Source organism: Coregonus clupeaformis, chromosome 37 (genome assembly GCF_020615455.1).
Source record: "Coregonus clupeaformis isolate EN_2021a chromosome 37, ASM2061545v1, whole genome shotgun sequence".
Classification (NCBI taxonomy): Eukaryota; Metazoa; Chordata; class Actinopteri; order Salmoniformes; family Salmonidae; genus Coregonus; species Coregonus clupeaformis.
The window spans coordinates 13,022,770-13,037,088 of record NC_059228.1 but is presented as its reverse complement, the minus strand read 5'-3'; the positions used below and the strand labels follow the sequence as shown (position 1 = coordinate 13,037,088).

The 14,319-nt window shown below is 41.2% G+C and overlaps 2 protein-coding genes across 3 annotated transcripts in view; both read left to right on the top strand.

The window, feature by feature from the left end:
• LOC121553276 (LIM domain-binding protein 3) overlaps window positions 1–7,082 on the top strand; it is a 72,885-nt gene extending 65,803 nt beyond the window's left edge. Inside the window, exons 11-16 of the mRNA XM_045211465.1 lie at window positions 2,061–2,428; window positions 2,524–2,896; window positions 3,015–3,195; window positions 3,313–3,433; window positions 3,664–3,779; window positions 3,909–7,082. Coding sequence (XP_045067400.1) covers window positions 2,061–2,428; window positions 2,524–2,896; window positions 3,015–3,195; window positions 3,313–3,433; window positions 3,664–3,779; window positions 3,909–3,998 — 1,249 coding nt within the window. The 3' untranslated portion in view covers window positions 3,999–7,082. The remainder of the gene's footprint in view (window positions 1–2,060; window positions 2,429–2,523; window positions 2,897–3,014; window positions 3,196–3,312; window positions 3,434–3,663; window positions 3,780–3,908) is intronic.
• A 284-nt stretch (window positions 7,083–7,366) lies between these two features.
• The window catches only part of LOC121553724 (bone morphogenetic protein receptor type-1A), a 73,144-nt gene continuing 66,191 nt past the window's right edge, over window positions 7,367–14,319 (top strand). For both annotated transcript variants that reach the window (XM_041867058.2, XM_041867057.2), the window contains exon 1: window positions 7,367–7,776. The gene's annotated coding sequence lies outside the window, so the exon portion shown is untranslated. The remainder of the gene's footprint in view (window positions 7,777–14,319) is intronic.

The following is a 14,319-nucleotide window of genomic DNA, read 5'->3' as shown; positions in this document are numbered from 1 at the left end:
GCTGATTGGGTGCTGCCCTCTCTTCAAAAGAGACAGCGCTGACTATGTGGTCAAAATAGGCTGACTGACTAGCAGTTAGTATGAAACTGGTGTGGTCTGATAATGTTACAATATGTGAGAAATCAGATGATTCTTGATTTACACCCCATCTTAGAGTAAACAGTGGAGAAAAGTTAGATGGAAAAATCTGCAAATGCAATATTAAAAAACTGGATGCCATTATCAGTAATAAACTTCTTGGGCAGCACGGCATCTTACAGGTATAGGTGTCCATGACCTTAATCCAAAGAACTGTGTTTGACCCCTGTTTTTGACCCCTGACCCTTTTCTGTTGCGTTATAGCTACAGTCTGCAGCAGTCTGCCTCAGTCTCTAGGTACTTCTGTGGGGAAGCTTATCCAGATGGCACTGCTCATAGAACATCTGGATAGTGTGCTTCCTTACCTTATTGTCAATATAACTTCACCTTCAAAATAACACACACTTATTCCCCTCCCTCTGTTTTTAGCTCTAAGGATGATAATCGTGATTTGACAGTGTTGATTTAACCTGCGTTTTAACCTCCCCTTTTCTTACAAATGTATCAACCTGCTTCTCTCTCCTCTCAAATGAAATCAGTTGGCGACTCTGAATCTCTCTCACTGCCTTCAAATCTAATTTACTGGTCAAATACACATGGTTAGTAGATGTTATTGCGAGTGTAGCGAAATGCTTGTGCTTCTAGTTCCGACTGCAGCAATATTTAGCAAGTAATATCTTACAGTTCCACAACAAATATCTAATACACACAAATCTAAGGAATGGAATAAGAATATATCAATATATGGATGAGCAATGTCATTATCAGAGTGGCATAGGCTAAGATGCAATAGATAGTATTGAATACAGTATATACATATGAGATGGGTAACGCAAGATATGTAAACATTATTAAAGTGGCATTATTAAAGTGACTAGTGTTCCATTTATTAAAGTGGCCAGTGATTTTCAAGTCTGTATGTAGGCAGCAGCCTCTGTGCTAGTGATGGCTGTTTAATAGTGATGACCTTGAGATAGAAGCTGTTTTTCAGTCTCTCGGTCCCAGCTTTGACAGGCCAAATTTCTTCAGCCTCCTGAGGTTGAAGAGACGCTGTTGCACCTTCTTCACCACACTGTCTGTGTGGGTGGACCATTTCAGTTTGTCAGTGATATGTACGCTGAGGAACTTAAAACGTTCCACCTTCTCCACTGCTGTCCAGTCGATGTGGATAGGGGGGTACTCCCTCTGCTGTTTCCTGAAGTCCACGATCATCTCCTTTGTTTTGTTGATGTTGAGTGAGAGGTTATTTTCCTGACACCACATTCTGAGAGCCCTCACCTCCTCCCTGTAGGCTGTCTCATTGCCATAACCTAGGCTCTCTGTTCTAACACTGTCTCTCTGATACCAGGCTGTCTTTCTTTTGCTCGCTCTCTGTGGGTCTCTGCTATATTAAACCCACTAACCTTTACGTTAAACGTGTCTGGTGAAGTGGAGGAGATCCAGGTAAGACTCAAAACATATGTGGACACTCCTGGAGTCAGGAAGGAGATAGGTGGCTGTTCAGCAGACTAGGTTTGATTGTGAGGCATATTAGTGTTAAAGGGCTACGTCAGGATTTTGGCAGAGTCGGATGAACTCGTGGATACCATTTTTATGTCTCTGCATCCAGTATGAAGGACGTTAGAGGTAGTTTTGCGAGCCAATGCTAACTAGCGTTAGCGCAATGACTTCGAGCTAACGCTAGTTAGCAATTGTGCTAGCGCTAGTTAGCAACTTCCTTCAAACTGCACGCAGATGGTAGCCATGAGTTCCTCTGACTCTGGGGAAGTAGATAAAGGGCCTCATTGCCAAAATCCTGAAGTATCCCTTTAACAGTATCCTTATGAGTAACTGGTACTTGTAGTATAGTTTCCCAGTTTAGATTTGATATATTATATAAACTATGACAGTTCAGAAAGCTTCTGAAGTAATAAGGCTAGTAGAGATATGTTTGCATCTAGGTGGTGATGATGTCACTCAGCTTCTTGTTTATCCTTCTGTAGCCTATATGGCCAGGCTCCCCCCATGCAAAAAGCCCCTCCCATGTACCAGGGGCAATCCATGTACCAGGGGCCTCCTATGCAGCAGGGACCTCCCATGTACCAGGGGCCTCCTATGCAGCAGGGACCTCCCATGTACCAAGGGCCTCCAATGCAGCAGGGACCTCCCATGTACCAGGGGCCTCCAATGCAGCAGGGACCTCCCATGTACCAAGGGCCTCCAATGCAGCAGGGACCTCCCATGTACCAGGGGCCCCCCATGCAGCAGCCTCCTCCTATGCAGCAGCCTCCTCTCATGCAGCAAAGCTCCATCCAGATCCCTGTGGGCCCTCCCCCACCCAAGGTGGTCAGCACCGCCTGCATTGTGCCAGGTAGTTACAGCAGGTGGCGATGTGTGACCATTTGTGTTAACAATATGGTAAGTATAGATAGTGTTAACTTAACCAGGTGTCTCTTTGGGTAATAGCTCCAGCCCCTGCGCCTGCCCCTGTTCCAGCCGCAGCCCCGGCCGCCCCTGAACCCCCCTCCAGCAGGCCACCCTGGATCACGGACGACTCTTTTGCCAACAAGTTTGACCCCAGCAAGACCACCAGCACCAGCATGAAAGTGCCTGCTCTACCTCAGAGTGCCCCACCAGCACCGGCCTACATCCCAAACCCTGGCTCCGCCCACGCCCGTCCCTCTGCCCCAAGCCCTGCCTATAATCCCAGCCCCGCCCCCTACAACACCGCCCCTGCCCCCTTCCCTCCCATTGCCCGGGGCGTGGCCCAAAGGGCGGAGCGCTTCGCTGCCAACAGCAGCAGAGCACCCCTCTGTGGAGCCTGCAACAACATGATCCGGTAACAACAACGATACACCGTCAGTGGAAACACACCCACTCAAACAGAAACACAGTGTTTGGCTTCAGAAATGGTCATTGTCAACACCTTTGTCCTCATGCGCTGTCTGTCGTTACAGGGGACCCTTTCTGGTGGCCTTGGGTCGCTCCTGGCACCCAGAGGAGTTCAACTGTCACTACTGCCACACATCGCTGGCAGACTGCAGCTTTGTGGAGGAGCAGAACGCAGTGTACTGTGAGAACTGCTACGGCGAGTTCTTTGCCCCCACCTGTGCACGCTGCAACACCAAGATCATGGGGGTGAGATGACAGACACAAACATACAGACATGTACGACACACACAAAAGCGCTTTGTTTAGCCAATGCAGAATATACCCACAAATGCACATAGACAATAACCTTTTGTCCCTGTGCAGGAGGTGATGCATGCTCTGCGGCAGACATGGCACACCACCTGCTTTGTGTGTGCTGCCTGTGGCAAGGCCTTTGGAAACAGCCTCTTCCACATGGAGGATGGGGAGCCCTACTGCGAGAAAGGTACTTTACATCAATGGAATGGCACATAATGAAAAGCCACAAGTGTTAAATGTTTCCCTTAAAGCCCAAACCAGCTTCTGCTGATATTTTTGCCATAATGTATTCTGTGAAAACAGCTTCTGCAACTGAACTACATTTGAATTATATACATAAGACTCCTTTTTTTATGCATGTAACTTTGCTACCATTTGCACCATTTGCTATTGTTCAGTCTTTCCTCCCTCTTCCAGATTACATTTCACTCTTCAGCACCAAATGCCACGGCTGTGACTTCCCAGTAGAAGCTGGAGACAAGTTCATTGAAGCACTGGGTCATACCTGGCACGATACCTGCTTTGTCTGTGCAGTAAGAATGACTACACAGCTGTACAATAACCCATGTTCCTGATGTATAAGTCTGTTATACCTCAGATCTCTGGGAATGTACCAAAAATGGCTGGTTTGTGAGATTCACAATTATGTTTGTCTCCCACAGGTGTGCCATGTGAACCTGGAGGGCCAGCCCTTCTACTCCAAGAAGGACAAGCCCCTGTGCAAGAAGCACGCTCATGCTATCAACGTGTAAATGCTCCATCTGCAGCCTTATGGGGTGGTGGGCATGTGCTAACGTAGCTATGCCCTGGCAATGAACCCTGTAGAGGGGGCATTGATGCCAATGTAAATGATGAGAAACACAAGCTGAAGATGGTAGCGACAAGATTGACCGTTCAGTAAATAGAACAGTCAGTCGTGACAAAATACAAAAATAATTTGTTTTTTAAGTAGTTTCATATTAGTTAGGTTTGTATTTATTATTTCACTCACAAATGAATTATAATTTATATTTTATATCAGAGAATTCTGATGTAAACCCTTTGCTACTCCACTCAGTTCCTAAAGGGCCTCAATACAGGGAGGCTGGAGCTACAGCATAAGCAGCCTACAGACACATGCAGACTGAGTGGATTAGCAGGGTTCTTCAGTAAATAAGATGCCTTATTTCACAGAAACACTGTGTGCTTTGTTTTGAATGTAAAACCCCAAATAGCGAAACACAAATAGCTTGCAGTGATACCGTTTTAGTATCGTATATACTAGATTTAACATGATGATGCCTCACTGTGTACTGATACAGTATATCATGACACATGTAGGCCTGCTAATACTGTTTGATTTAACATAGTTATTATAGTTTAGTAAGTTATATTTATTGCAACTTTGACAGTTATATTATTTATTTACATAGAATAAAATGAAAGTATAACATTCATGGATGTTTATATTGCTGATAAAGCAAAAATGTTATACATTGCCTTTTGTTGACAGCTGCATTATATTGTGTACATCACTCAAACTCTTTCATCCTGGATTCATTTGAAATCCAGTCAAATAATAATACAAAGATACAGTAATACCATACCGATTTTAGGGATACAGGTAGAAGATGAGAAAACGTTAGATATATTTATGGGGTAGGGAAGTTAGGATTTGTGGAATGTGTCTCATAAACGTGGTTTGCTCCTGACCGGAAATCAAGGAAGCACCCTGGATCTTTTTACAGCATGTAAGGGAGGCAAACTCTAGCCTGGGGTCTTACACATACATTTTACACAGCAAATGTCTATGCATGTTGATGTGCCTTACATCTGTATGAAGTGCTACATTTAAACAAGAATTTATAGGAAATATCTGTAAAGGCCAAAAACAGCCATTCACATTCATTTTCACTCTCACTAGCACACACCTTAAAAGTCAGTTGAGACGGTGTGCTCGTGTACAGACGTTTTACTTTCAGAGTTTATTTTATACATCTTTGTATATTTTCTGTGTATGTGTGCATGCATGCATGAGTTTGTACATGATTGTCAGTGCATGTCTACTGAGGCAACATCAGTATTAGTTACTGTAAGTATTTGTGCCACTAGTTTATTGTGATTTGACATAACTCTGAGAACACTACACTGAGTACTTTTGATATGCGTATGTATGTAGTCAACTGGTAAGAAAAGCATAGTCAGTGCCAGTTCAGAATAAACCTTACATGGTACCATTGGAGGGAAATGAAGGCAGACTTGAATTGTTGCTAGATAGTTGTTTTAGCAACTAATTTTTCTGAAAGATCAGCATATTGAAACTAGTTCTATAGTTTCCAACCACAGTGCAACAGAGTGTTGAAACCATGTTGGCTACTTGGCATGCCTCACACACTAGTCACTATTTAGGGTTATTTAGATGGTACCCCTTTATAAAAAATAAAACAAACTATTGAGTCAACATGATGATAAAATTGCTGTGCGTCCCATTGAGGCCATTTTTAGGCAATACAATAGTGTGTTTTGTGTTACCTGGTATCTGAAGGACAGCAGCCCAAACTGTCAATATATGTGGTTCCAATGCTCACATCTGTAGTCAACATTGGCTATAACACTATAAAACAATAATGTATCACATTTATTACAGTTTGATATAATTTCAAAGTCCATTTCCAAATGTGACATAACTTCTCTCTGCTGTCAGTCATTCATTCCATTTAGGTAAGAGGTTTCTCTGGTGCATCTCTGCCCTCTGTATAGAGAGGCATAAGTAGCCTCATTCTCTTTACTCAATTCTTCCCTCCCTCCTGGCTAGTTCTCCCTAAACAGTCTACATGACACACATTGCTTTGCTATGACACTGTATTAAGACGATCCCTTTTAATGTCAGTTTTAGTTTGCTGAGTGGTCTTTCTGATTTTGGTTCACACGTTATTTCTGTTTGCATTGCTGTATATTAAACACTTGTAAGGCTGCAAGATTTATATCCAATGTGTAAAAGGGATCGCTTCTTCTTCCATGTTCTGTGTTTTGATAGGGGAAAGTATTTTTCTAGAGTAGTATTTTTCTTAAAATAGACATACTTGGCATGAGATAACAACCACTCTCTTAAATCTGATCATTTATTTACTTATTTAAACTTTTTTTTTTTTTACACTAACTGAAATATGGCCTTGATCTTTGAGTAGTTGTATGCCTTTATTTTTTGGGACTGGACTGTTGGAGGAATAGGATTGTTGTCATTTTTCTATTGTATATTATCAATAACACATTACCTTGTTTCATCTCTTGCTACATTTGTACTTAGAACCCTATTGTCTTTATAAACAAGGTATTTTTATGTGGAACATTGATGTATTTGGAGTGTAAACCCCCATATTTCAAATGTATCACCATGCCTGGCCTGCCATAACACTATGCATCAAAATAGGAAAATGTTTTGTGTGTTGCTTTTAGTGAACTGCATCTAACTGCTATCAGAACAGAATTACATGGAGAAAGGATATACCTTGAAGATTTTAACAGTAGTCTGTCACATAGTATATAATTGTGTGAGATGAATATGTGTGTGTGTATCAATCTTGGGAAGGAAATGGGCTTGATTTCCACTCTATTGAGAACTTCCTGATTGGACAGTGTTAGAGGGATTGCCTTAATTTATGCATGCTGTGTATTGAATACCATGACCTTAATGTACTGTATATTTTTCAGTAAAGACTACCAATCACAATTATTTTTTGTTTTACAACCACAAGTATGCCTGTGTTACCAGAGTCAATGATGAAAGGCTGCTGGTATCTCTAGGACAGGTTGAATCTTTGAAATTTGTCAATAAACATTTTATTTCACATTTTGAATGTCTTTCACCTTGATTTATTGTTCCACCTCCTTATCTCCCTTATTCATAATCTCCTATCCTCCTCAGCGTTATCCTTTCCACCCTTTACTTCTCAATCTCCTTTATCCATGTTCTTGAATCCCTCATCTCCTCACTCACCCTTTCCACCTTGTTCTCCTTTTTCACTCTCTTTACTTCTCCGGTTTCTAATACCTCGCCAGCCCCTCGCCTCCTCCCTCTTCCACGCCTCCTCCCTCTTCCACGCCACCCCCCTCCGACAAAGGTCTCTTACTCTCCAGACTGTTCTATTTGTGAGTAGACGACTGCATGCATGTGTCTAATTTGATGTCAAAGAAATACGAAAACAGTAGATCTGTCCATTTACGCCAGGGGGCGTTAGAAGTAATTGGGACATACTTTAATTATCCATAGAAATACTAGCACCGCGACTCGCTCCCCCTCAAATGGTTGCGCACTCGCTGCAGTGATTGGAAGGTTTTGGTCTAGAATTATCTCGCATCGCGTAGGACTGGGTATGTGCGCTTGATCAAATGACATATTTAGAGCCTGAATCAGAGAAGGAGAGCAGGGCCGACGTAAAACCGCATTTTTGGAAAATACACCACATTTTGCAACTTCAATACGAAATATAGAGATATAAGGGAGTGCTCGCCCGGAACCAAAAGGATTGGCCAAATCTGCTGGAGAAAAAGGTGAGGTGGAATTAAATCTAGGCTACATCATAAATTAAACCTATGAATTCTGCTCGGACTTTGTCTGTCTTGGAAAAAGTTTGTTTTAGCGTATGAAAAGTTGTATTATAAAAGTTGCTGTAGTTTTATTTTTGTTAGCAGACTATTTTGGCAGTGGTTTGAATGGAGCCACTTGTTTGCCAGAGTTTATGTATGTGAAAACTAGATTGTTGGCTCTAGCTAGCTAACGTTAGCTTGGCCACTTAGCTAGCTATTTACATTTGTTTGGCTAACTAACTCGTTTTTTTAGTAGCGTTTCTTCAACTAGCAAACCTGACACTGAACTTTGATATTTACAGAATTGGTTAGTATATAGTTATCCGGATTATTATTTCTTTATTAGTTTTTTTCAGTTTAAAGTGTTTTATAAATTAATTCACTCGCTACACAATGAAAGTTGTCTGGCTAGTTAGCACAGAGCGGTGCTAGCCAGCAACAATCATTGTACTTAGCGCTTCCGGAGACATTGCAACAATGTGTTAACGTTACAAATTTGACTGAGTAAATGTCATGAGGTTGGAACCATTTGTTTCAAATCAAATTATGATATTACTGAAGTTTTTACCATTTCCGCTGAGGTTGACTAAGTTTAGTTAATATTCAACATTGTTGACAAGTAACGTTAGACAATATCTTTTGAATTTACTAACTTACTTTGAAGCCTAGCTGGTAGGCTAACGTTACTAAATGTATTGATTATACATTGCTAACAATAACGTTAGTAGTTCACCGATAAAAACGGTCAATTGGCTCAAAGTAGGACTATTCGTTGCTCTGTCATTGTGAGTGTGTTTTGTAACAAGTGTTGACCATCCAGAGGACTGGGAAAGGCATAACGTTACCACCTCAAGTACTGATAACAAATAATCACCCAAGTGGGCATTAGTGATGCTTCTTTAAAGGTGTTACACATATATATTTTTTTGCATTTCAGAAAATGTCTGTTGCTAATAGTGGAATGATAGTTTCACACTATTACTTACCCGCCAGTGTTGATTGGCTGTGATATTCGACTATTGATTTATTCTGCTGGAAGGGCATCTGTTGTCAAAATGGGAAAGCTGTTCTGACTTTGAAATTTGAAAATCAAATTATCCTATGTGTAGCACCTTTTTAATAATGAGACTTCACATCAGCTCTCAATTTGCTACCTATAAGCACACACAGTTTGAATAAAGTGGTTTTGGGTAGGCTATCAGGTCAATGGTTGAATTCCCTGTGGACTATCATCATTGCTCATCATAAATTGTTCTATCATCAACGTGATAAAGTCCTCACTGTTGATGGAAAGTATTAATTCAGGTTTTTGGTACCTTGCTAGTTCATTTGTCTGGACGTGAACCTGGTTAGTGATGGTGTGAAAGTATTGGAGGCAGTGAGACACCTTCAAATCTGGCAATACACACACACACTCCAAACACTCATTCACACACTACCTCAGTAGCGAGAGGTCTGTCTCCTCTCTCATGGGATGTCAGTCGAATCCAAATGGAACATTTTTTGGCCATGCTTTTCTCCTCTGTGCAAAGTGAAAAGCTGGTTTTAATTTGAGCCTGGAATGGAATGGCTCTGCATTGTGCTCTCCACCATCCCATGCTGAAGGCAACTCTGGAGTGAAAGGGGTCCGGAACGTAGGGAGGTCAAAAACCAGATGGATGCCTTGACTGTGAAACTGTCTACTTTAAGGGGCCTGGAGGAGAGGCATGGGGTAGGAGAAGTAGATTTATAAAGGGGGAGGAAAAACAAATTACATCTAAAGTCTAACATTATACATATGCCAGACAGCTGTGCATTCCACGGCTTACCCGGGGCTCTCCATTACTGAAATAACACAGGCCAATATTGGGGGAGTGAGACTAGGTGAGGATGATGAAGAAGAGGTAGAGGAAGAATGGCTAATAACCTCATGGTGAGGATTGTTCCAGGTATTCAAATCATAATTAAGCACTTGACAAGAAATGGCAATATTTAGACATAGCTGAATGTCTTCATAGTTCATATAGACCTAAGCCTAGTGTCTCTAGCAATAATTGTGTACACAGTATCTTGATCTGTGGGCTGACAGGGATTATAGCAGGAGTCTAGCCCCGCTCTGGAGCTGAGGGTGATTCATTAGCCAGAGCTCTGTTACTGCCTGGCATCTTGAGTGAACGTAATGGAGTTTAGACAGAAATGAGGATGGGATTCAGTAAATGGTACATAATTCAGATATGATTTATATGCACATGATATACAGATCAGAGGTCTACTCTTTGTCAGGAGCATATAACTAGATTGAAGTGTCTTCTTTTTATAGAATGATTATCACTCATATAATGGGTCATTTGTGTTCGTCTCCCATGCTCCTGCTCCACAGCTGCCATTGCAGTTGAACTTTGAAATGGGCATAGCCTACATGTGGGAAATCAAAATATGCTTATGAATGTACTTTCATTAAATAACCTACATTGTTTCCATGAAGTCCATGCTTAGTATGTGGTGTGTGTGTAGTGATACGACTATTTATTTCCTAGAAATGGTTGTTTCAGTACTGAAGTCTGTAACATAAACCAGAACTTGCCTGCTCTAGCTTGCTCTGAGTGCAGGGAAAGAGAGAAGCAAAACATTATCCTGCTCATATATTTTCTCAATCACTTGAAATCTACAATGCTTGTTTTTCTAACCTCCGTTTATGTTTAAGAGCGTCTTTCCCCCTGCCCTGCTTCTGTTGTCCTGTAACACACTCTCCCCTGTCTCTCTCTCAAAGAGCGTTTCCAATCTCAGAGGCAGAGTGAGGGATCAGATTGCTCTGGGAGTCTCGAAGGCTCTCTGGCGAGGTGGCAGTGGAAAGGTGGTGTAGATGAAGGCGGGGAGGGAGGGGGTAGCGCATGGATCAAGTTTCACATCCCAACGCCTTCCTCTTTCTGCTGCGCCTCCCTCAGTCAACCCCCCTCTCCTTCCCATCACCCCATCCCCTCAGCCTGGAGACAGAGTGGCTGAGCTGGCGGAAGAAAACATGCAATCCTACTCTCTCTCCATACATCCACCTCAGACTCCAGCAGCCTCTCTGGAGCGTAGAGAAGCAGATAAATAAGGACTGTAAATCTAACCCATCACCATTAGAATGTACAAAGAGGGCTGTTTCAGCCAGAGAATGGTGGAGTTTAGGAGTGCTCTAGGCTTGGGCGCTATCCAGATTGTCATACCTTAATACCGACCTTGTGCCATACTGGGATATTCGGTAATACCGACACTGAACACAAGGGGCGCTGTTTTCAAACCCCACTGAGCCTTTGTAATCCGAAGGTTAACAATGCTAACAAGTACATGTAAAATCCCATAGAGAATGCTAACTAAATGCTAACTAACTACTGCATTGTGAACATTCTATACAGTCTCTGACCTAAACTATTTTCAGGACAGACATCCCAGCTCAAAGTTATACAAGTAACTCAAAAATGCTACTCACAGTTTGCTTCATGCACAAAACAAATATTAGACAACAAGGCTCTTGATCCCGGAGGGTATTCTCTGCTGTTTCCGGCAAGCGAAGCTTGATTTTGGAAGAAACATTTTCGGTAAATTTTCCAAATGTCCATAAAACAAAATACGCTAGACAAGGTGAGATCTTTTTGTGTCTGTAAAATGAACAGTGCGAGAAATGTCTGTGGAAACGCTTTTATGCGCAAATATTGATATAATAACCATCATATCGAAGTAAAGTTGGAGTCACTCGATGGCATGTTGTGTTGTCCTTCCACTACGACTTGTTGGGAAAGCATGCAGTTTATTAAACTACAGATGAAATAAGTTATGATGAACTTCACGGGGTGGTGAAAGTGCAAGGTGATGAGCTTGATGCTCCTTTCCAATAAAATCGAGAGTCTTATTCTGGTGATAATCGATGCTTGGCTGCCGTTTGGGGAAAAATAGAAATCTTGCTTTTGTCCATATAAGTTCATGTAGGCTATAAGTGTGCTCTAGCCAGCAGCGCGCAGATAGCGCTGTTGGCTAGAGCGCGCGTGCCAATACCAGAGTGGGCACACTCTTGTCCTCTGTAGCTCAATTGGTAGAGCATGGCGCTTGTAACGCCAGAGTAGTGGGTTCGATCCCCGGGACCACCCATACGTAAAAATGTATGCACACATGACTGTAAGTCACTTTGGATAAAAGCGTCTGCTAAATGGCATATTATTATATTATTATATATACTTTTTTTTTTTGCGAACCATCAGTACAGTTAAATGCAATGGAAACCCATTTAACTTGTATTTCTTTATTAGGTACATGGGAATTTAACCGCAAAATCTATTTTTATGTGCACTACGTCATCACACACAGCCTTTTATCTGCAACAAGTCAGTTAGTGGAAACATCTCTGGTGGGAAAATGTGCGTTTAGTTTTTATGCAGATTTTAGAATATTCGCATGAAAATCTGTCGGCAATTGGATGGAAGCCTAGCTAGTGAAGTAATCCAATTTGTAAAACCATTTTTATTTTTTTGCATTGTATCAACATATCATTTTAGGCGGTATTGTAAAAATCCATACCTGGTATACCTTAAACAACGATATCACCCAGCCTTAATTCAACATGTTGCGTGTAAAGGAAAAGCCTATTTGTTTTCCCAATATACACATGGTGTGCAGGAGGCCAGTTATCCAGGCTTCAAATGTTTACATCTTCTCTGCACTTGTTGAATAGTGATTGACTTTGAAGGCTTCAGCTGTGCAAACGTTTGTCTTCCATCCATTTCGATTTAAACACCCTTTCATTGACATACAGTGAAGAGGTTAGTGGCGTAGTATAGGTTTGTTCTACACGATTGCTTTAAGGATGACTGGCCTTGATTATGTTTACCATGCAAACTGCAGTTGTCCTTTAATGGTATTGATCTTTCTTTAAATACTCTGAGCCATCTGAGTGAATAATTTAGAAGAGCTCATGCTAATGTGAACAGAGGGAGGGACAGAGATTGTGTGGATGGTAACTTAAATAATTTTGTATCTTTTAATGGATAAAGTGGAAAAGGTCAGGGAGTTTGTTTATGTAGTTTTATTTGGGGAAATCCCTTCCTATTTGTAAACTATGAAAATTTGATTATTTTGGGCAATGTGATTTATAAAAACAAGCATTGTGTGATGGAGTCCGAAATGCTTCTGTGAAAGAATGTGTTTTTTGTGTGTTTTTAAATGTTGAAGGCAACTAAAAGGATAGCATTCCTGGAGAATTAAAATGCTGGAAGATTCAGAAAACCGGGGGGGTAAACTAATCTTTTTAGTGTCTTGTTTTGTCTTTGTAAAGAACAGTTGATGAACAGTTAATGCCTATGATATGATGCAGTTTATCCTATGTTGCGCTTTCTTTTTCAAACTGTGCCATTATTGTAAATACTGGATTACCCAGATGAAGGAGAGGGGATCAAGCTTATAGTGTTCATCATTCTTTCTCTTGGAGGGTTTGCATTTTCTTTTTGGGTAATCCTTTTGCCTGAGTTGTGCCATTTAACCTTTTGAAGTTAATATGGCTCCAACCCCATTCCTAACCCCGTCATATAGCTGTCCATTTCCCACCTGCATTAGACCATACTTTTGCAGAATGGCTTTTTGAGTGAGTCTTCCATCCTTTAGAGCAGGGGTGGCCGATGTGGGTACCAACGTGCCTTTCTCTCGTTTCCGGGTTGGGACATCTGTTTTGGGGGAAATCCTATATCCGGTCTAAGGCGAATGGTCTTTTTTCAATAGAAATGGTGCAAACAAAGAGAGAGTCCTGTTGTAGTTTACTTCTGTTAGAATTTGAGAATAAAACGTCTGTTAGGGCTAAAAACAGTAATCGAATAACAGTGTAACTGACGGTTATGAATGAAGGCCGTCGTGAAAATAAAATAACCGTCAAAACCGTTTTTAAATAGGCCTACATTCATTTTAGGATTTGAAAATAAAATATTAACATTATTTTCATGTCGATAAACTATACCTAATAGCGGGACTGTTTACTAATGATTTATAAGTGATTGTTTTGCTAACTTAGTCTTGTCATGTTAGTCATTGCATACCTTAGAGCTATTTATAACTTGTCAGAAATGTCCAGATCAATTAGCCCATGTCAGCTAAAGTCTTTTTTTATTTAGGCTTTTTAGCCCATAGATTTTTATTTTTTTATTTACTCAAATATCACATGAATACACATTAGACATGGCAAAATGTCTAGAATTGCAATACATTTTGTTTTGATACTGCAAAATTCTCTCCACCAACAAGAGGGGTGGGAACAGTTTGTGTAATGAACAGTGCTTGTGCCCATTGAAATAGACGTGGTGCGTGCGGGATGTTCCCCAATGCTGGAAGGGGGCCCCCCCCCAGTAAAAAAGTTTGGGTACCCCTGTCCTAGGCTATACAGTGTCGGCCCGCAATGCACTTTTATGAATGTTCATGTGGTAGCCTACCATTTGTAAAAGGCAATTTACTGTTAATCCCTGTCATTTGGTTACATTAATTTCTGTTAATGCATGTATTAATTAGTCA